Source organism: Cervus elaphus, chromosome 4 (genome assembly GCF_910594005.1).
Source record: "Cervus elaphus chromosome 4, mCerEla1.1, whole genome shotgun sequence".
In the NCBI taxonomy this organism is placed as follows: Eukaryota; Metazoa; Chordata; class Mammalia; order Artiodactyla; family Cervidae; genus Cervus; species Cervus elaphus.
The window spans coordinates 65,062,985-65,084,576 of NC_057818.1; the positions used below are offsets into that span (position 1 = coordinate 65,062,985).

At 58.6% G+C, this 21,592-nt stretch overlaps 2 protein-coding genes across 4 annotated transcripts; both read left to right on the top strand.

The window, feature by feature from the left end:
* Positions 1–3,614: 3,614 nt before the first annotated feature.
* SBK3 (SH3 domain binding kinase family member 3) lies at positions 3,615–10,437 on the top strand. The gene is made up of 4 exons (XM_043900175.1): positions 3,615–4,079; positions 4,526–4,676; positions 5,118–5,320; positions 8,158–10,437. The coding sequence occupies exons 1-4, from the start codon at positions 4,035–4,037 to the stop codon at positions 8,842–8,844; spliced, it is 1,086 nt and encodes a 361-aa protein (XP_043756110.1). The 5' UTR covers positions 3,615–4,034; the 3' UTR covers positions 8,845–10,437.
* A 760-nt stretch (positions 10,438–11,197) lies between these two features.
* On the top strand, positions 11,198–16,220 carry SBK2 (SH3 domain binding kinase family member 2). Of its 3 annotated transcripts, none has more exons than XM_043900177.1 (4): positions 11,198–11,279; positions 12,116–12,382; positions 14,432–14,634; positions 15,018–16,220. In XM_043900177.1, exons 2-4 carry the CDS (start codon positions 12,118–12,120, stop codon positions 15,606–15,608), a joined length of 1,059 nt encoding a protein of 352 aa, XP_043756112.1. In that variant the 5' UTR covers positions 11,198–11,279; positions 12,116–12,117; the 3' UTR covers positions 15,609–16,220. The 3 variants fall into 3 exon arrangements, with proteins under 3 accessions (XP_043756112.1, XP_043756113.1, XP_043756111.1); XM_043900178.1 differs by having other exon boundaries at positions 11,204–11,311; XM_043900176.1 differs by lacking the exon at positions 11,198–11,279 and adding an exon at positions 11,848–12,026 and having other exon boundaries at positions 12,071–12,382.
* The last annotated feature ends 5,372 nt before the right edge of the window (positions 16,221–21,592 follow it).

Sequence of the window (21,592 nt, forward strand, 5' to 3'; positions counted from 1 at the left end):
TTCTGCTATGTGACCTGGTCAGACCGACAGTGAGGGGGCATGTGTGGCTTTGAAAAATACTAGAACTAAGATCACAGGTCGATGGTGAGGGTTCTGTGAAACTCCTGGATGGGGGATAAAGCCTCCAGAACAGTATCTGGCCTGCTGTAACTGCATCGGTGTGTCTGTTGCCAGAAATCATATGGCTAAGCAATTGCTCTCTTCTAGGTCCTACGTCTAGTGTCTTCATCCATTATTTTATTTAATAGTGTTTATTCAGTGTATGTGCTGAAACTGAAGCACCAATATTTTGGCCACCTGATGTGAAGAGCCAACTTATTGGAAAAGACCCTGATGTTGGGAAAGAGTGAAGGCAGGAGGAGAAAGGGATGACAGAGGATGAGATGGTTGGATGGCATCACCGACTCGACGGACATGAGTTTGAGCAAGCTCCAGGAGATGGTGAAGGACAGGGAAGTGTGCTGCAGTCCACGGGGTCACAAAGAGTCAGGCATGACTGAGTGACTGAACAACACAAAAAAAATCCAGTGTATGTAGGAATAAGGCCACCCACCCCGTGGGTGTGCCTGAGAGAAACATGAGTGTCGTGAGCACAGGCGGGCAGGCGGGGAGCCCAGTCCTCACGAGGCACCATGATAACCGCCAACAGTCACGGCTTCCCAATTAGTTTAGAATCTTACTCGTTACAGAGGAAACACACTGATTTAATGGTAGGGCTTTTTTTTTTTTTTCTTTTTATCTCTCTCTCTCTCTTTTTTTTTCTTTTTGGCCCAAGGATGGTGGGGAGTTGGAGGGGTAGTGGAGGCTGGGCAGCTAAGCTATCAACTGCTCAACCTTTGAAGTACAATTTTTTCTTTTTCTTTTTTTGACCATGCTGTGTGGCTTGTGGGATCTTAGTTCCCCAACCAGGGATTGAACCTGGGCCCTTGGTGGTGAAAGCGCAGAGTCCTAACCACTGGACTGTCAAAGAATTCCCATTTTCCTTTCTTTCTTTTTTATTTTGAAGTGTAAGTTAATTCTTTATGTCTTTATGTGATCTTTATTTGGAAAAAGATATCAAATATAAATGACATAGAAATTAATGCTGGATATAACGTATATGACAGTACAAACTGCATGTGTGTGTTAAGTTGCTCGGTCGTGTCTGACTCTCTGTGACCCCAGGGACTACAGCCTGCTAGGCTCCTCTGTCCACAGGGATTCTCCAGGTGAGAATACTGGGGTGGGTTGTCATTCCCTTCTCCAGACACAGTGTGTATAATATCTGATCTTGTATAGGGCATTTATTATTGTGTTAGATACAATCAACATACACTATAAATGCATGCTACAAATGTTAGCTGTTTCTTTAACAGTAACACTCTGAGTAGGACCAGCAATTGCTCCTGTTTCTTAAGGAGGAAATGGAGGCAGGGAGGCAGCTGGACACTTGGCCGGGGTGTCAGAGGCAGGAGGAGGTCACCAGAGGAGCCCCTGAGCTGGAGAGCAAGGGCCACGGGAGGGAGAGGGGGAGGCCCAGAGCCCAGCTTTACCCAGGGGTGCATGCACCCAGGGGCCAGGGCCGGAGCACCCCCTCCCCCGGCACACCTGCCTCTCCAGGTCACTCCGGGTGACCCCATGGGGCAGTGTTGCTAAATGGGGAGGTGCAAAGCTCCGTGGATCATCGGTGAGCCTCTGGCGGGGAGGCGGGGGTGCTGGGGAGGGCAGAGGCCTGCAGCGGCCCCTCTGACCCTCCCCCCGAGGGCCCAGGTGGCCAGCTATGCAGCCCGTCCTCTCAGCTCCCGCCCAGCAGCTGGCCTGCAGGCCTCAGCTCCCCCACAGCCCTCCCCACACACTCACAGCCGCCCCAGGCCCCCAGGGCAGGGGCTGAGCTCCAGCCTGCATGGTAGGGGGCGGGGCACAGGACAGCCTGGAATCCCCCAGAAACTTGGGGACCCTAGCGCTGCCTGTCGCCACCTGCTGGTCCCTGCCTCAGTTTCCCCATCTGTAAATTGGGAGCCATCACTTTATTCAGCGAAGACTTGTAGGGAGGACTCTCTGAAGTCTTGAACAAAAAGCAAAAGAAGAGCCAGGAAGGGCCTGACATCAGATCAGCATTGGATGAAAAGCCTCCACCGCATTATTTAATTTTAGTTTTTGAATTGGTAATATGCTGTTTTGCTGCTGTTCAGTCGCTCAGTTGTGTCTGACTCTTTGCGACCCCGTGGACTGCAGCTCGCCCCGCTTCCCAGTCCTTCACCGTCTCCCAGAGTTTGTGCAGATTCATGTCCGTTGAGCCGGTGATGCCATAAGGGAAATTCAAATACTAGGAAAGGCAGAGGTTGCAAAGCTTCCCCAAAGCTGTTTAGACACCGAGTACCGACCCCACTGAAGCAGCCATAGGAGGCAAGTATGGGGAAATGGGGGCGGGGTGGGGGGGGATGTGGAATGCAGACTGGGTGTCAGCTCATCGTAAAGAATTACCCTTTGCGACTGAAAAAAAGTTTTGCCATTGAGCTGGAAATTTTCCTTCCTTTGATGGGAGACAGAAACCTGAGGCACAGTTTGTCGTGATGTCTGAAGCCTACTGAATCGCTTTTAGCTTTTTATGAGGGAAAATTTCCAGCAGAACCAAAACTAAAAGTAAAGACACGTCCTTGTTCTCAGCATCACGTGGGCAGCTGTGTCCCGATCCCCTGCCCTCACTGGAGTCGTGATTTTCCAAGCAGGAGTATTTGAAATCAAACACCAGACGGCGCCTCATTTTACCCCAGAAGATTTCCATGGGCTGCAATTTACTTTAAAACCCGCCATCGCCCCAACAGAAAAGAGAGAGAGCCAGTAGGGCAAAAAAAAAAAAAAGGAACATGCGTGAAATCTGGTCAGTGGACCCCGGGTGCAGCCTTTTCTTGCTCTGATCCATGCTCACAACTTTCCACAAGCCCCGGAAAGTCAAAGAGCAAAGGCAGCTCCGTCCGCGCCCCGCCTCAGCCCTGCGCAGGCTCCCAGGGCCAACACGCGAGCCGGCTTCCGGGGACCCTTCCAGAAGCCGCGTCTTTTATTAATAGCAGGTTGTAGTAGTAGTGGAAAGCAACCAGGCTGAGTCACACAGGGCTGGCCCGGCCGCCCCACACCTCCTCCCATCTGACCCGCTCGCTGCTCAGAACCTCAGTTTCCTGCTCTGTAAACTGGGGCTAAGGCCCCGCCGTTCTGGGGGTGCCCGGGAGGACGCAGTGTAAAGACCCGAGCTGGGAGTGGGGCGCAGAGCCTTGCTGCGTCCAGGAGAGAAGCCTGCCCCCAACCAGGGTCTCCATCAGCAGCTGAGAGCTCCTGGGCCTGAGCGAGGAGGGGCCGGGGGCCTGCGTCCGGTGCTCAGGGCGGCCGTGTTGGCTCTTCCATGAAGGGGCTCTGGGAGTGGGCTCCCGGCCCCTGGAGGCCGCAGGTTAGGCTGGATGCACAGGGTCCAGGGCCCCCTCCCAGGTACAGGGCACACAGCACCCATCTCCCTGCTGCCCGCTGCCCTCCGGCCCTTGGGGTTCAGGCTATGTTTTGTCCCCTCTGTCCTGGGAGCAGAGCCCAGAGTCCAGGCTGGTCTAAGTTTGGACGGGGGAGGGAGGGGGGCCGCGGGGCGGGGAGGTGTGGGGGGACGGGATGTCTCTGAGCTGTCCCAGCCGGAGAAAGGGAGGGACAAAAGCAGAAACAAAGACGGCAGGGAGACGGACGGGAGGCCGGCCAGAGCAGGGGACACACAGGGCCTCCCGAGACAGACGGACAGGCGGCTGCAGTGGGGACAAGAGCGGGGGCCCGGGGACCAACAGACGGGCAGGGAGACCCCGAGACCTTGGGCGCTCGGACTCGGGCTGGACAGGGCCAGGGAGGTGCGGGGAGACGGGGCGGCCACTCAGGGCAGTCTCCCGGCCCAGACGCGGGGGGACACGGAAGTGGGCCCCGCAGACCAGCCCCCTGGCCTGGGCTCCGCTCAGGGCTGCAGAGGGGCTCGGTGGGCAGGTGGTTTTTCGGGGAGCCCAGACCAGGGGTGCTGGCCCGACCCTGAGATGGAGCTCAGGGACCCCGTGAAGCAGGAAGATGGGGACCCGGAGGTGAGAGGCAGGAGATAACGGAGAGAGGAGGAAGCGGGGAGGGCCGGGGGGCCAGACACAGAGGGACTCACAGAGACCCAGGGAGCCCGAGGAGACGCAGCGAGACTGGGGCCCCGGGAGACACGTCCCCAGATAGAGGGGCAGGAGACACAGGAAGAGAGGCGGATGGAGAGAGAGGCGGGCGGGGCGGGGGGCGCTGGCTGGGGAGGAGGCGGCCCCAAGTGAGGCTGGGGGCTTCTGGGGGGAGCCCCAGACGGCCGTGGGCAGGGCCACCGAGACAATCACCCGTGACCCAGCCAAGGCCTGAAAACAGGTGGCCCGAGGCAGGGTGAGTCACTGTGACTCACCCTCCTCGCTGGGGACAGTGACCCCGGGCCCCCAGGCCCCCCGGCTCGGCCCGCCGCCCTGACTGACCCCCCACCCCCCGCCCCATCCCTCTCCTGCAGGAGGACACAGCCACGGCCCTGCAGAGGCTTGTGGACCTGACGGCAGCCAGGGTGACCCCCGTGCGGAGTCTGCGAGCCCGGTACCGCCTCATCCGAAGGCTCGGCTCCGGCTCCTACGGCCATGTGCTGCTTGCCCGGCCTCGCCAAGGGGGTGAGTGTGGCCATCAAAGGGCAGACCCCAGGACAGCCCCCTCTTAGGGTCCACGGTAGCCACCGCGATGGGAAGCATCCCTTCCGGGAGCTGACCAGGACCCCTCCCGATGGGGCTCTCAGAACGTCAAGAGCTCCATGATCGCCCAAGGAACTGGAGCTCTCACCCAGAGATGGGGAGAGGCTTGCCTGAGGTCACCAGGATCGCTAGTCCAGTGGCCACGTCCCCCAGTTCACGCAAGAGGAGACGGAGGTCCAGAGAGGGTCGGGCAGTGGTGCAGGGTCACACAGCAATCTGAGACAGAGCAGAGAGCATCCCCAGGGAAGGGGTCCTCCAACCTCCCCCTTAACAGATGGAGAAAGGAGAGGCATGCAGAGGTCAAACCCCCGGGTTTGAGGCTCAGGGCGCCCTGACTTGCCCTCTGCCCCCGCCCCCTGGCAGGTCGGCCCGTGGCTCTGAAGCTCCTCCCGCGGGCCTCGGTCTTCAGAACCACCTTCCTGAGAGAGTTCTGTGTGGGCCGCTGTGTGTCATCACATCCAGGCCTGCTCCAGACGCTGGCGGGACCGCTGGAGACCCCGCGACACTTCGTCTTCGCCCAGGAGTATGCGCCCTGTGGGGACCTCAGCGGGATGCTGCAGGAACGGGTGAGGCGGGCAGGCGGGGTCTCCTCCTGGTCTGACGTCGGCCCTCCCCCAGGCCTGTCCCCCACCCTGACCCCCAGAGGGAGCTCCGCCTCAAGCCCCTAAGGGCGTTAGCTGCTCAGTCGCAACGACCCTCTGCAACCTCAACACCGAAGTGGGTCGCCATACCCTCCTCCAGGCCACCTCTTTCTCTTTCTCAGCGCAGTTCCATGACTAACCCCAACTCTGATCCATCCAACCATCCGAACACAAACGCCTGGATGAGAGGCTGGGATTGGGGTAGAGGACAGATCAGGTCTGGTGAGAGGGTGGGGACAGAGGCAGAGATGGGATGTTAATGGCAGTGGGACTGGGAAGGGGTGAGGGTGGAGATGGATGAGCTGAGCTTAGAATTGATGAGAGTGAGTGTGGAGAAGCCCAGGTGTGGGGCTGCAGAGATGGCTGACGGTGTGTCTGTGTATAGAGGGAGTTAGAGAAGGACTGTAATGGAGTTCTCTCTAGAAAGAACAGGTCAGGACTGAATCCATGACCTTCTAGGGGTACTTAAATGTGACGTTAAGGTGTGGTCATCTTTAGGGATAGCTTCCCAGGTGGCTCAGATAGTAAACATCTGCCTGCAATGCAGGAGACCTGGGTTTGATCCCTGGTTGGGGAAGATCCCCTGGAGAAGGAAATGGCAACCCACTCCAGTATTGTTAACCTGGAGAATCCCATGGACAAAGGAGCCTGGTGGGCTACAGTCCATGGGGTCACAGAGTCGGACGTGACTAACCAACTTACACTTTCACTTTCATCTTTAGGAATAAACTTGGGATTTGAGATAAGTTTGGGGATAAAGAGGAGGAAAGAAGGAAGCAAGGGAAATAAGGAGGAAAAGAGTGGGATGGATGGAAGGAAGGGTGGAGGGACAGATGGATGGGTGGCTGGGTGGGTGGGTGGATGGGTGGGTGGATGGGTAGATGGATGGATGGATGGATGGGTAGATGGATGGATGGATGGGTGAATGCATGTATGGGTGGATGGATGGGTGGGTGGATGGGTGGATGGAATGATGGATGGATGGATGGGTGGATGAGTGGATGATGGATGGGTGGATGAATGGATGGGTGGCTGAGTGGATGATGGATGGGTGGATGGATGGTGGGTGGATGAGTGGGTGGGTGGATGAGTGGATGGGTGGATGGTTGGTTGGGTGGTGGATGGATGGATGGGGGGTTGAAGGATGGATTGACAAATGGGTGGATGGGTGGATGGAGGGATGGGTGGGTGGATGGATGAATGGGTGGGTGGGTGGATGAATGGATGGATTGGTGGATGAGTGGATGGATGGATGGGTGGACGGGTGGATGGGTGGATGAGTGGATGGATGGATGGGTGGATGAATGGATGGGTGGATGAGTGGATGATGGATGGGTGGATGGATGGTGGGTAGATGGGTGGATGGATGGATGGGTGGATGAATGGATGGATTGGTGGATGAGTGGATGGATGGATGGGTGGATGGGTGGTGGGTAGATGGGTGATGGATGGATGGGTGGATGAGTGGATGATGGATGGGTGGATGGATGGTGGGTAGATGGGTGGATGGATGGATGGGTGGATGAATGGATGGATGGATGGGTGGATGGATGGATGGGTGGATGAGTGGATGGATGGATGGGTGGATGGGTGGTGGGTAGATGGGTGATGGATGGATGGGTGGATGAGTGGATGATGGATGGGTGGATGGATGGTGGGTAGATGGGTGGATGGATGGATGGGTGGATGAATGGATGGATTGGTGGATGAGTGGATGGATGGATGGGTGGATGGATGGATGGGTGGATGAGTGGATGATGGATGGGTGGATGGATGGATGGGTGGATGAGTGGATGGATGTATGGGTGGGTGGATGAGTGGATGGGTGGATGGTTGGTTGGGTGGTGGATGGATGGATGGGGGGGTTGAAGGATAGATTGACAAATGGGTGGATGGGTGGATGGAGGGATGGGTGGATGAATGGATGGGTGGATGAGTGGATGTTGGATGGATGTATGGATGGGTGGATAGGTGAGTGGATGGATGGATGGGTGGGTGGATGAGTGGATGGGTGGATGGGTGGATGGTTGGTTGGGTGGTAGATGGATGGATGTGTGGGTTGAAGGATGGATTGACAAATGGGCAGAGGGATGGATGAAAGAAAGGAAAGGTGGATGGATAGATGGGTGAATGAGTGGGTGTATGGATGGATGAATTGAAGGATGGAGGAATGTATGGATGGATATCAGATACTAAATAACTGGACAAATTATTGAGCTGCTGACTAGCTGATGGAATGGATACTGAGTGGAACCCTGCTGTATAGACTGTTCGATAGATGACAGGTTGGGGTTAGGATGGATGGATTGCTGTCTCACTGCCTGGCTAGCTGAATGGACAGATCTATCAATCAATTAATGAAGTAAACACTGGGACTTTCGAACTGGGTCTGAGTTGGAGATGGGACTTCAATTAGTACAGGACTAAGATTAGTTAAGTTCATTAGTTAAGTGTGAGACTCAGGGTTTCACTGGAGATCTCCGTGGTCTGTTGAGTGAAGATAAGAAATGTAAGGAGTGTCAGGACAAAGTTCAATGGAAGTTAGAGAGCTTCTGGTGAGATGCGGGGTCCCGCTGAGGAAAACATTTGAGGGCGGGTCTACAGGGAGAGCTGGTGGTTGGGGATGACCTGGAGAATGTGTTGGGAGATGTTTCAGGGACTCTCCTGGTAGCCAGCGGTCCTGGGATTCGGGCTCCTGAACCCCAGGAAGCAGCAGAGAGGAGGAACCGAGGGTGACCTTTGCCCTCTGCCTTTGACCCCAGGGCCTCCCAGAGCTACTGGTGAAGCGGGTGGTGGCCCAGCTCGCTGGAGCCCTGGACTTCCTCCACGGCCGGGGGCTGGTGCACGCAGACGTGAAGCCCGACAATGTGCTGGTCTTCGACCCTGTGTGTAGCCGTGTGGCCCTGGGGGACCTGGGTCTAACCCGGCCCGAGGGCAGCCCCACCCCGGCACCCCCAGGGCCCCTGCCCTCCGCGCCCCCTGAGCTCTGCGTCCTGCTGCCCCCCGACACCCTGCCCCTGCGGCCTGCCCTGGACTCCTGGGGGCTGGGAGTGCTTCTCTTCTGCGCCGCCACCGCCTGCTTCCCCTGGGACGTGGCCCTGGCCCCTGACCCCGACTTCGAGGTCTTTGCAGGCTGGATGACCACCAGGCCCCAGCCGCCTCAGCCGCCACCCCCCTGGGACCAGTTTGCGCCCCCCGCTCTGGCCCTGTTCCAGGGGCTCCTGGATCTGGATCCTGAGACCAGGAGCCCCCCACTGGTCGTCCTGGACTTCCTAGGAGATGACTGGGGGCTAAAGGGGAACACAGAGAGAGCCGGGGGCTTGGGGAGCGTGTCCAGCGAGCGTGGGGAGGAGGAGGAGGAAGAAGGGGCAGCAAGCCTGGAGGAGTGGTCAGAGGAGGAGGACGGTGACAGCGGGGGGAGGACGGGCACAGACGGGGGAGAGCCCTGACCAGGTGACCGGGACAGGTGGCCGGAGGCCGGGCCAGAGGCCCCGCCCCCAGAGCCCACGGCCACCTGCAGGAAGACAGCTGCGTCCGGGAGAACTGAGAGCGCCCTGCGCCTCTCCCCACCGAAGGCTGCGCTCAGACGCACGACTCCCCTCCCAGCTGACGACCCAGGGGTCTGGAGCCCTCAGACCTGGGGGTCCAGACCCCCCAGCCCCGCCTCCCTCAGACCCAGGGGTCCAGACCTCCAGTCCCACCTTCCTCAGACCCGGGGGTCCAGGCCCCCATCCCTTCCCCCCTTAGACCAGGAGTCCAGGCCATCAGCCCCTCACCCTTCAGACCCAGGGGTCCAGGCCCCCGGCCCCTCCTCTCTCAAGGACCCTCCCTCTCCCTTCTGTTCTGTTGCGTCTTCCTGAGAGGAGGTGCCATGTCTCCCGCACATGCGTTTGTGCCCCGTGGGGACATGTTCAGTGCCTGTGGACCTCTGAGGGTCACTCCTCTCGTCTAAGACCTTAGCGGGTGCCCGCTGACTACGGCTTTCCAGATTCAATACCGTGGAACCCTCACCTGCCATCTCTTCCACTTTCCTGGGCTCTGAGTGACATTACAGGAATCACTCATCCTTTCTGGACCTAAATCGACATATATGCACACACAGGCACACATGCACAGATGTTCACAGATGCACACACGTGTGCATGCACACACAAACACATGCACACATGTGGGCACATGAGCCCGTAATGCACACACATGCGTACACACATACACACTCTTTCTCCTGCCTACAGACTTTTGCGCACCCAGCATTCTCCTCCGAGAGTGTCTCCTTTCCAATTCCAGGCCTCCAGGAAGCAGAGCCCCCGGGGGCCGCTCCCGCTCGCCTGGAGTCGGCGGTGCAGTGACCTGTGCCCCCACTTCACATCTCCCCTCTCGGGCCGTCTGGGATGCACCTGGTCCTTCTCACCTGTGCATCCTTTCGGGTTCTCCTCCTGTCTCGAGAGTCTCCTGGGCCAGCTCCCCGAGAGCACGCAGTCCCGTCCACAGCGAGGGCCACGACTGGTCTGCAGGGACCTCTGCCAGGCCCCTGGCTGGCCCCATGCACCCCCCACAGCCCAGTACACAGACCCGCAGGCAGCGGGTGGCACTGGACCCGAGGCAGCGTCCCCTGCACCCAGCACAGTCACGGCTGCTTTTGGAAGCCTGATCTGAATGCTTCCTAGATTCAACCATGTGAGCTCCCCACGTACAACGGGCTGTCTGGGACTGGATCCCGGGACAGATAAAGGCTGCTGTGGACCTGGGACCAGTCTACCATTTGACTGATAATTCCTATCTTCCTTTGGACAAATGGACGTGTGGTCGGTGAGGACTCACCTGGTGGGGAGCTGGGGGAGGGGACGTGGGAGCTCAAAGCAGCTGTCTTGTGCATCCAGAAATGATTCTGGGATATGGGACTTCCCTGGAGGTCCAGAGGTCCACCTCCCAACACAGGAGGTGCAGGTTCGATCCCTGGTTGGGGAGCAAAGATCCTGCATGCCTCAGAGCCAAAAAACCAACACGTAAAACAGAAGCAACATGGTGACAAATTCAATAAAGACTTAAGAACAATAAAAATGATTCTGAAATCAAAAGCTTACTTAAAAAGAAGCAAGTGAGTTGGCATCGGTCATCTGGCTCTAAACCTGGGCAGGGGTGTGCAGCCCCCCAAGCCCCCTCCCTCAGCCCTGGGGGTCCCTGCCTGCACCCCCACCTTGCAGCCTGCAGCCTCGGGCCGGGGACGCCCCTCCGCCCGGCGCTCCCCCGAGGCCCTCTGGCCCAGTTGCCGCGCCACCTGCTCCCCTGCGCCCGCGTCTGAGGTCATCCCTCACTGCATCGTTCTGGAATCCTGTTACGTCATCCTTTCCCCGGCAGACCCCAGTGCCACCTCCCCCGGACTCCCCTCACCAAACACTTGCGTCTGGCCCGTCATGGGCACTGAGGGGCGGCCGGGGGCGGTCACGGCGGGCCAGGCTGGACGAACGATTTCATCCTTTAGAGGGGCCTGGACCCCCGGGTCTGAGGGAGGAGAGGCTGGGGTCTGGACCCCTGGGTCTGAAGGGGGAGGGGCTGGGGGTCTGGATCCCGGGTCTGGGGTCTGGGCCCTGGCTCTGAGGAGGGTGTGGGGACTGGGCTCTTGGCTCTGGGGAGGAGGCAGAGTCCCTGGGTCGGGACGGTCTGGCTGCAGCCAGTTCTGGGCCACAACGCACGGTGTCGCTCTCCCCCTAGTGAGTCCAGGGGTGAGGCCGGGGGCGGGGCTCCGACCCCCTAGGTGGGGGCGGGTCCTGCTGCGGGCAGGCCTCTGCTGGCATGGGCTCTGAGTGCTGGGCACTGACCACAGCGGGCAGCCGAAGGGTCAGGCAAGCCTGGGAGAAGCTGAGGTCTGCAGGTTGGAGCCCAGGTCAGGAGGAGGCAGGGGTCAAACGGCCTGAGGTGGGCAGTGCCTGAGAGAGAAGCCGGGCAGGTGGTCGGAGCACTGGGTCCTTCGGGGATCAGCGGCTCATTACAGACCCTGAGACTGCAGAGTGCTTGAGCGTGGGGGACACAGAGTCTGGGGTGGGGGGACCCCAAGATATGTGAGTTGCGTCAGGTCTCAGGAGAGGGGTCAGCTGGGAGCCTGGACCCCCGGGGCTGAGGGAGGAGGGGCTGGGGGCCTGGAGCTCTGGGTCTGAGAGAGGAGGAGGGACTGGGGCTGTGGGCACTGGACCGCAGACCACCCTAGGGCTGGACACCCTGTCCCAAGAGCTCGCTCCCACTGGGGCCCCGGCGTGCCCAGGCCTGGAGTGTGCAGCCCGCCCCCTGCAGCCCCTGGGGGCCAAGCACCTGTTTGCTCTTAGGAGACGGAGGCTCGTCGTCCACCCCCAGGGCCCAAGTCTGTTTGCTTTGGAAACAGGGTGGGGGGGGGTGTCTCGAGTCATCTGGTTCATCTTTCATCCTCAGGCCATCAGGTGGCGCAGGGCGCTGGGGGCAGGGAGGGCACGTCGGGGCCTCAGGCTTGCCCTCACCCCACCCAGCAAAGGGTCTGCTGCCCCAGAGACGCCCCTGACAAGGAGGGAGACCGAGTCACGAGGGCCCAAGCTAGTGACCCGCCACCTCCTCCTCGGACCCGGGGGTTGTGACCCCAGCCCCTCCTCCCTCAGGCCCAGGGGTCCAGGCCCCCAGGCCCCCAGGCCCTCCCCGCCCCTGGCCCGGGTCTGGCAGGGCTGAGTCCAGGCGCCCTCTCCTCTGCCCTTGCAGGGATGCCCGGGGCAGCATCGCACTCGGAGCACATGGAGGCCGCGCATGGGGAGCACATGGAGAGCCAGGTGGAGGAGGAGGGCCTGGGGGGCCTCACAGCAGAGGAGCTGCGGCAGGGCCAGGAGGCCGCCCGGGCGCTGGAGGCCAGGATGGCGCTGAGCGCCCAGAGCCTGGTTCGGGCCGAAGTGGATGAGCTCTACGAGCACGTGCGTGCCCTGGGCCAGGGCCGCTTCGGCCGCGTCTCTCTGGTCACCCACCGGCAGGAAGGTAGCGGGGGCCTGGGGGCAGGGCACAGGGCGGGTGGTCTGCAGTCACCCCCCGTCAGGAAGGTACCAGGGCCTGGAGCCAGGGCACAGGGGCAGGGGGTCTGCAAACCCAGCCAGTCCCACCTCTGCCCTTTCCAGGCGGTGTGGTAACGGCCCGGCCCTCTCTGAACCTCAGCCTCCTCCTCTGAACATGGGGGTGATGATCCCTTCTCTGAGAGAACCGAGATTCCCAGAGGAGACGTCAGTGGCTCTGGTTGCCGGGGACAATGGGGAGGAAGTCACAGCCCCTGATCTGATCCCCCCCCGACCGTGGCCCTCACATGGGGCCGGCTCGGCGGTCACCGTGGGGGTGATGAGAGACGCCCTGTCGGCCGGGCACTCAGCGAGGCCAGCACAGGGCCGGTGTGCAGGACACGGTCCCCAGCCCACGCCTGCTGGTCAGCGTCCAAGGAGGCTGCAGGGCTCAGCCCTGACTGGGGATGGGACACAGCTGGGCCCCCCGAGAAAAACCTGCACCAGCCCTGCCTCCAGGGAGCCCCCTGCACGACAGGGTGTGTCCGTTCCCTGCGGTCGTCAGCTGATCACAAAGGGCCGCAGACTGGGGGGTCACAGCTCTAGAAGCGGGGGACAGGGACCCAGGTGCCAGCAGGGCGGGCTTCTCCGGAGGCCTCCCTTCTCGGCTTGCAGACGGCCAAGCTTCTCCCCGTGTCCTCACGCCTGCCTGCATGTCTGCGTCCAAACTTCCACTTCTCGGAAGGACAGCAGTCACACTGGAACTAGGGACCACCCCCCCACACCCCCAGTGACCTCACTGTATCTCTTTCACGACCTCATCTCCAGGGCACTCCCTGGCGGTCCAGGGCTCAGGGCTCCGCGCTTTCACTGCCGAGGGTCCCAGTTCACTCCCTGGGACTAAGACCCCACAAGCCGTGCAGCCAAAACAAAAACAAAAGCGCCGTCACCAGATACAGTCATGTTCTGTGAAAATGGGCATAAGGACTACTTTAACATGTGAATTTTGCGGGAGGCAGTGAGGAGGGATGCCAGGCAGCTCTTAAGAGAGAGATGCAGAGAGATACAGACCTGGGTCATCACAGAACTCCGGGGACATGAGCGATAACTGGAACCACGGGCTCCATGAGAGGGCCTCGCCCACCTGGAGGCCGGCTCGATGCCCTCCCCCAGGGCCGGGCAGAGCTGGGGCGCAAAGGTGTACCTGCCCCCAGAGGGGAGAACCGGTCCTCGAAATGGGAGGTGGCGAGTGCTGACAGCTGGCAGGAATTCAGGGCACTGCTGACACATGAAGGGGCTGCACTCAGGTATCTCAGGCGAGGAGCTGACCCTCCCCCACCACACACTGCCTCTCTGTGACCCCGCGGACTGCTGCCCTCCAGGCCCCTCTGTCCGCGGGTTCTCCAGGCAAGAACACTGGAGTGGGTTGCCATTTCCTCCTCCAGGGGCTCTTCCCCGCCCAGGGATCAAACCCTCCTCTCCTGCATTGCCAGCGGATTCTTTACCTCTAGTGCCACCTGGGAAGCATTAAATGCTATTATTATCACTGGGCTTCCCTGGTAGCTAAACTGGTAAAGAGTCCACCTGTAATGCAGGAGACATGGGTTTGATCCTGGGTGGAAAAGATCCCCTGGAGGAGGAAATGGCAACCCCCTCCAGTATTCTTTTTTTTTTTTTCAATATTTCTTTATTTGACTGCACTGGGTCTGAGCTGCAGCACATGGAATCTAGTTCCTGACCAGGGACCTAAGGCAGGCCCTCTGCAGTGGGAGAGTGGAGTCGTCGCCACTGGACCAGCAGGGAAGTCCCACTCCAGTCTTCTTGCCTGGAGAATCCCGTGGACAGAGGAGCCTGGCGGGCTACAGTCCACGGGGTCGCCAAGGGTCAGATAGGACTGAGCGGCTAAGCACACACGGCATTTTCCGCACCCCCGGCGGGGTGTGGGTGGCCAGCCTCCTTCCGGGCGGTGGGCAGGGGCGGGGCGGAGGAGCGGGGCGGGCCCGAGCTCACGCCCCCCCTCCACGCCCCCGCCCCCCAGGCACGGTGCTGGCCCTGAAGCAGCTGCCGAAGGCCTCCACCACGCTGCGCGGCTTCCTCTACGAGTTCTGCGTGGGCCTCTCCCTGGGCTCGCACGCGGCCATCGTGGCGGCCTGCGGCGTCGGCCTGGAGTCGGCCGACTCCTACAGCTTCCTGACTGAGCCGGTGCTGCACGGCGACCTCATCGCCTACATCCGCCCCAAGGTGGGTCGGCCCCGGAGCTGGTGGGGGGGTGTCTGGCGCGGACGCGCCACCCAGCCTGGGCCTTAGGAGTCTCACTCAGGGCAGCCTGATGCGGGTCACCCTGCAGGAGCCCCACCATGCCCGCAGGTCTGGTGGGATGGACGTGCCCCTCCGAGTCCACGGCTGTCACAGAGGCAACGCGGAGCCTAGCTCACAGGCTCACCCCGGGCCCACGGGGCTCATCAGGGCCAACCAGGCCTCTGTCGCCCTGGGCCTGCTCTCAGGGGCTGAGGACAAGCTCCAGGGCCAGCCCCGGTTGGTGGGCTGGGGAGGTGGGACCCCGACGCTTGTCCCCGGGGCTGAGGACAAGCCCTGGGCCTGGCCCCTGACGCCCGTTCCCGCAGGTGGGCCTCCCGCAGCCGGCTGCCCAGCGCTGCGCGGCCCAGCTGGCCTCAGCCCTGGAGCACGTCCACTCCCTCGGCCTGGTGTACCGGGACCTCAAGCCTGAGAACGTGCTGGTGTGCGACCCCGACTGCCGGCGGGTCAAGCTGGCGGACTTCGGGCACACGCGGCCCCGGGGGACCCTGCTGCGCCTGGCCGGGGCCCCCATCCCCTACACGGCCCCCGAGCTCTGCGCGCCCCCGCCCCTTCCCGAGGGGCTGCCCATCCAGCCCGCCCTGGACGCCTGGGCGCTGGGTGTCCTGCTCTTCTGCCTTCTCACCGGCTACTTCCCCTGGGACCAGCCGCTGGCCGAGGCCGACCCCTTCTACGAGGATTTCGTTGTCTGGCAGGCCTCGGGCCAGCCCGACCACCGGCCTCGGCCCTGGCTCGGCCTGACGCCCACGGCCGACAGCCTGCTGTGGGGGCTGCTGGAGCCCCAGCCGCGGAGGAGGAGCCCCGTGAGCTCGGTCCGGGGCTTCCTGGGGCGGCCCTGGAGGCAGCGGGAGGGGGAGGCTGAGGAGGTGTACCTCGGGGAGGACGAGGACTCGGGGTGAGGAGGGCGGGGCGGGAGTGCCCCCTCCGCTTTGGGGGGCGGCTCTTGGCTGCTCTGCCGTCTGTCTGCCTCCTGTCCTTGTTTCCCACCTCACCGTCTGTCTGCGGCCTCGCCCGGGGGTCTCTGAGCGGCCCCGTGTCAGTCCGCACCCATCCACCTTCCCAGCCGCGGCACCCACGGCCCCCAACCCCAAATCAGCCAGGCCGCCCCCGCCCCTCTCCGCTGCCCTTCCTCTGTGACACTCCTTCCCGTCCAGCCACATGGCTGCCTGCATTACCCATCCCGGTTGTTCTGTGTCTTCTGCCGGAGTGTGGGCTCCCAGAGGCCCGGGGTCTCGCCGGCATCCCCTCCGGTGGAGCCCACGCACAGGAGCGAGCGTGCCCGTGCAGGCGGCCCACAGATGGAGTGCACGGCCCATCCCTCCGGTTTTGCACGGCCCTCCTGCGCACGCCTGTCGTCCTGCCCGCGTGTCTCCGCTCGCTGGGCGCCCTCCACTCCCCGCCTCACTCCCTCTGCCCCTTGTCCCACCAGCTGGGTCTGTGCCCTCTTGGTAACGCGTTTTTGTCTTTCTAACTCCAGTGGCTCTCTGCAAATAAAGTCCTTCTGGTACTTAGGTCCCCGTGATGCTGTTGGTCTGTCAGCCTGGGACAGAGAAGGCCGGCATGTGTGTCTGTCTGTGTGTGTGCGTGCGTGTAAGTGTGCGTGTAAGTGTGCCCTGAAGGACATGTTGTGGAGGAGAGACAGAGGAGGGAGGGAAGAGAGGCAGAGACAAAGAGAAAGGGAGAGACAGACAGAGGACGACATACACAGAGAGGCAGGAAGAATGGCAGACAGTGGTCCCTCCAGTGGTCCACGAGATGCTGGCTCTGTGTGCGTTTCTGAGTGTCCCTGGGGGTGAGTGTGTTTGCACCTGCTCTGCACAGACATGTGTGAAAAGGAGAGAGATTAAACACCGGAGCTGGAAAGTGCCTTGCTGTTTTCAGGCAGGAACTGGAGTGTGCATCTCTCATGGTCCTACCTGAAACTTGCGTGTATTTGTGTGTCCATGAGCACCCATCTGAGCCCGTGTGTGTGTGCAGATAATGGTGTGTGTGTGTGAGTGACAGAGAGACGTGAGGATTGAGTGTCTCACTCCACGTGGACGACATGAGTTGCGTGTTTTGTGAATCTGCGAGCCCCCATGTGCTCAGAGAATTGTGTGACTGCGTGTGAGGGTCGAGAGTGGAATGCACCTGGCTGTGTGCAGACACTGGACCTGTGTGTGTGTGTGCGCGTGTGTGTGGCAGGGGAAGCAGAGTCCCAGGCGTGGCTGCCAGTCACCGCTGGGCCCCCCTCTCCTTCACACCTCCCCCCGCCCTCACCCCGGCCCCTTCTTGGCAGCCACCCTGTTTGCAAACACTCTCTCTTCCTCTCCGTGGCCTCCTTGGCTGCCCGCCCAGAGAAAGGCTACAACCCAGGCGGGATCGTGTGTCACCCTCTCCCTGGCCCCCGCACCCCGCCCCAGGCTCCTGCTGCGGCCGCCGAGGTGTTGTTTGGTGGGGAGTCGGGGTGGTGGAAGGACGCCCAAGGACCCTTTCCATCTAAATTCAATCCAGAGACCTGGGGACATGGGCTCATGTTCCGGGCAATCGCGGTGGGCTTCCTGGAGTAGGGGGCTGTTGGAGAGAATAAGATGGTGGGTGCATTGGGTGGGGGGGCAGCAAGAGCAGGACTTCCTGTCCCCTCACCTGTGAGCAGCCCAAGCAACGCGGCCAAGAGTGTGTCCCCAAAATGCTGGAGGTGGCTGGGGCAGGGTGGCACCGAGGTGGGGGGCAGTGAAGAGGAGCAAGGCGGGGCGGAGGGCGCAAATTGGTGGCGGCAGCTGGGGATTAACTGGGAGGAGGCGATAATGACCAGCGAAGGGCCCCAGGAGCAGCAGGAGGAAGGGCCCCGTGGGGGCGGTCATTAAGCATTACTTAATTACAGGACACAGGATACCAGATCGTTACACTTTACAGGAAGGAAGCCGCTCACCCCTCAAGCAACTCCTGGTAGGTGGCAATTCCTGACGATGCTGGAGGGGGTCCCTCACACCCTCCCCACCCCAGGGGCGGGCACAGGGGGCCCAGAGAGGCCGAGCCACCTGCCTGAGCTCACACGGCGGGTCAGGCGGCGGGAGGATTCTAATCCAGGCCAGCCTTTCAAGGGTCCGAGGTGCACGCTTGTGTGCCTCGGCCGTCAGGGGCTGGAGTCCTGAGCACACGTGTGTGTGTGAGTTTGGGTGTGTGAGTGTGTGCTGGCAAGGGGGCCACCCCTCCCTTGGAGGAGATGGGAGTTGGGGCAGCTACATGGAAAGGAAAGCTGAAAAGCCTTCAGAGCCAGGCAATGACCGGAGTATGCAGACAGACAGCAACACGTGCTGGCAAGGAGAGGAAGCTGGAGCCCTCCTGTGGGGCTGGGGGAATGCGAAAAATGGGGCAGCCGTTTTGGAAGACCGCCCGGCAGTTCCTCAGAATATTAATTAACTTTGGAGTTACTATGTGTGCGTGCTCAGTTGCTCAGTCATGTCCGACTCTTTTATGACCTCATGGACTATAGCCCGCCAGGCTCCTCTCAGGAGTATTTCCCAGGCAAGAATATTGGAACAGGTTGCCACTTCCTCTTCCAGGGGATTTTCCCGACCCCAGCGTTGAACCCGTGTCTCCTGCATTGGCAGGTGCATTCTTTACCACTGAGCCACCAGGGAAGCCCGTGGAGTCACTGTCAGTTCAGTTCAGTCGCTCAGTTGTGTCCAACTCTCTGCGACCCCATGAATCGAAGCACGCCAGGCCTCCCTGTCCATCACCAACTCCCGGAGTTTATTCAAACCCATGTCCATCGAGTCGGTGATGCCATCCAGCCATCTCATCCTCTGTCATGCCCTTCTTCTCCTGCCCCCAATCCCTCCCAGCATCAGGGTCTTTTCCAATGAGTCAGCTCTTCGCATGAGGTGGCCAAAGTATTGCAGTTTCAGCTTCAGCCTCAGTCCTTCCAATGAACACCCAGGACTGATCTCCTTTAGGATGGACTGGTTGGATCTCCTTGCAGTCCAAGGGACTCTCAAGAGTCTTCTCCAACACCACAGTCCAAAAGCATCAATTCTTCAGCGCTCAGCCTTCTTCACAGTCCAACTCTCACATCCATACGTGACCAATGGAAAAACCATAGCCTTGGCCAGACAGACCTTTGTTGGCAAAGTAATGTCTCTGCTTTTTAATATGCTATCTAGGTTGGTCATAACTTTCCTTCCAAGGAGTAAGTGTCTTTTAATGTCATGGCTGCAATCACCATCTGCAGTGATTTTGGAGCCCAGAAAAATAAAGTCTGACACTGTTCCCACTGTCTCCCCATCTATTTGCCATGAAGTGATGGGATCAGATGCCATGATCTTAGTTTTCTGAATGTTGAGCTTTAAGTCAACTTTTTCACTCTCCTCTTTCACTTTCATCAAGAGGCTTTTTAGTTCCTCACTTTCTGCCATATGGGTGGTGTCATCTGCATATCCGAGGTTACTGATATTTCTCCCAGCAATCTTGATTCCAGCTTGTGCGTCTTCCAGCCCAGCATTTCTCATGATGTCCTCTGCCTATAAGTTAAATAAGCAGGGTGACAATATACAGCCTTGATGTACTCCTTTTCCTATTTGGAACCAGTCTGTTGTTCCATGTCCAGTTCTAACTGTTGCTGCCTGACCTGCATACAGGTTTCTCAAGAGGCAGGTCAGGTGGTCTGGTATTCCCATCTCTTTCAGAATTTTCCACTATACAGCCCCACAATTTTGGTACTAGGTAGATGCCCACAAGAAATAAAAACATGTGTCCACACAAGTATTCATGGCAACATTGCTCACAATAGCCGAAGAGTGGACACAACCCAGATGTCAAGTCATTGGCAAAGCAATAAAATAAATGTGGTCTAGGGACTTCTTTGGCAGTCCACTGGTTAGGACTCCACACTTCCACTGCAGAGGATGGGGTTCAACCCCTGGTCGGGGAACTGAGATCCTGCAAGTTGTGCTACATAGCCAAAAAAAAAAAAAGCAAGCAAGAAAGAAATGCAGTCCATCCATACAATGGAATATCACATGCGTGCATGTTCAGTCCTATCTGACTCTTTGTGACCCCCTGGACTGTAGCCCGCCAGGCTCCTCTGGCCATGGGATCCTCCAGGCAAGGACACCAGAGCAGGTTGCCGTTTCCTTCTCCAGGGGATCTTCCTGACCCAGGGATCGAACCCATGTCTTCTGTGTCTTCTGCGTTGGCAGGCAGATAAAGGAAGGAAGCACAGACACACACCTCATGATGAACCTCAAAAGCCTGGAGACCATCTGTGGTAGGGCTCTCTGTATGCACAGAGGAAGAAAGCTTAGCGATCACCAGGGGAGATGGGGGTGCCTGCTCATGGTACAGGTTTTCTTTTGGGGGCTGGTGATGGTGGTGGGGAAAGCTCTAAAATTAGATTGTATGAATGTTCTCAATTCTCTGACTGTATTAAAAAAGTCATCGAATTGCACATACAAAAGAGTGAATTCTAGATGGGCCTAGAGATTATTATACTAAGTGAAGTAAGACAGAGAAAGACAAATACCATGTGATATCATTCATAGGTAGACTCTAAAAAAAAAAATGATACCAATGAACTAATTTATAAAACAGAAATAGACTTGCAGACTTAGAAAACAAACTAATGGTTACCAAAGGGGAAAGGGGGAATAAATTAGGGGTTTGGGATTAAAATATACACACTATACAGTCCAGTATGTGGTCCAGTGGCTAAGACTCCATGTTTTCAATACAGGGGCTGGGTTTGATCCCTGGTCAGGGAACTAGATCCCACATGCCATGACTAAGACTCAGCACAGCCAAATAAATAAGCAAAGACCTTCTGGACAGCCCAGGGAACTGTATGTAGCATCTTGTGACAACCTATAATGGAAAAGAATCTTAAAGAGAATGTATACATGCTTAACTGAATCATTTCGCTGGACACTTGAAACTAACACAACATTGTAAATCAACTATATTTCAATAAAAAATTTTAAAGGGTTAATTTGGCACGTCAATTTCATCTCAATGAGACTGCTCCAAAAAGCAAAAACAAAAACACAGGCATTTCCAAGTTCTCACGCTGTGACCTTGATCGTGTTCTCTGAGCCTCTGAGTTCCTGTTAAAAATAAAAGGGAAAACCCTGCCCTTTTCCTAAAATCGTCAAATTCAGAACCTGTTCGTCACACAGGACCTGCTCACATCTCTCTCCACTTTACAGACAAGACTGTTGAGGCCATACTTTCCAAAAATCCTAAAGTTAAAAGGTGGCAGAGTCTGATTCCAAAGTCTTTGGTCTTACTCCCCAGTCACCCGCCCAGAGTGTCTACGGGCCTCTGATCACCAAGGAAGTTCTGGCTACACCCCAGCAGGGGAACCCCAAGCTTGCAAGCAGGACCAGTTACAAAAATTTGTGGGTGTCCAGTATAAAATGAAAATGTGGGATTTCTTGTTTTTTTAAAAAGTTTTTTTTTCTGGGATTTCCTTTGTGGTTTAGGGTTTCCCTGGTGGCTCAGATGGTAAAGAATCTACCTGCAATGCTGGACACCTGGGTTTGATCCCTGGGTAGAGAAGATCCCCTGGAGGAGGGCATGGCAACCCACTCCAGTATTCTTGCCTGGAGAACCCCATGGACAGAGGAATGTGGTGGGCTACAGTCCATGGGGTCACAAAGAGTCAGACACGACTGAGCAACTAACACATTCCCTGGTGGTCCAGTGGTTAAGAATCTGCACTTCCACTACAGGGGCCATGGGTTTGATCCCTGGTCAGGGAACTAAGAGTCGGCATGCTGCCTGGTGCAGCCAAGAAATAGACAAATAAAAAAGATTTTTTTTAAGAAAAGCTTTCCCCCTCCCTCCCCATCCCCCATTTGCTACTGAATGTTGTGCTCCCCGGGCACCAGGATAATCACGGACAGAC

Coding starts and splice junctions, on each gene's coding strand:
- SBK3 (XM_043900175.1), top strand. CDS start 4,035: ATGGAGCTCAGGGACCCCGTGAAGCAGGAAGATGGGGACCCGGAG. Junction 4,080..4,525: donor AGGAAGATGGGGACCCGGAG/GTGAGAGGCAGG, acceptor CCTCTCCTGCAG/GAGGACACAGCCACGGCCCT. Junction 5,321..8,157: donor GCGGGATGCTGCAGGAACGG/GTGAGGCGGGCA, acceptor CTTTGACCCCAG/GGCCTCCCAGAGCTACTGGT.
- SBK2 (XM_043900177.1), top strand. CDS start 12,118: ATGCCCGGGGCAGCATCGCACTCGGAGCACATGGAGGCCGCGCATGGG. Junction 12,383..14,431: donor GGTCACCCACCGGCAGGAAG/GTAGCGGGGGCC, acceptor CCCGCCCCCCAG/GCACGGTGCTGGCCCTGAAG. Junction 14,635..15,017: donor TCGCCTACATCCGCCCCAAG/GTGGGTCGGCCC, acceptor CCGTTCCCGCAG/GTGGGCCTCCCGCAGCCGGC.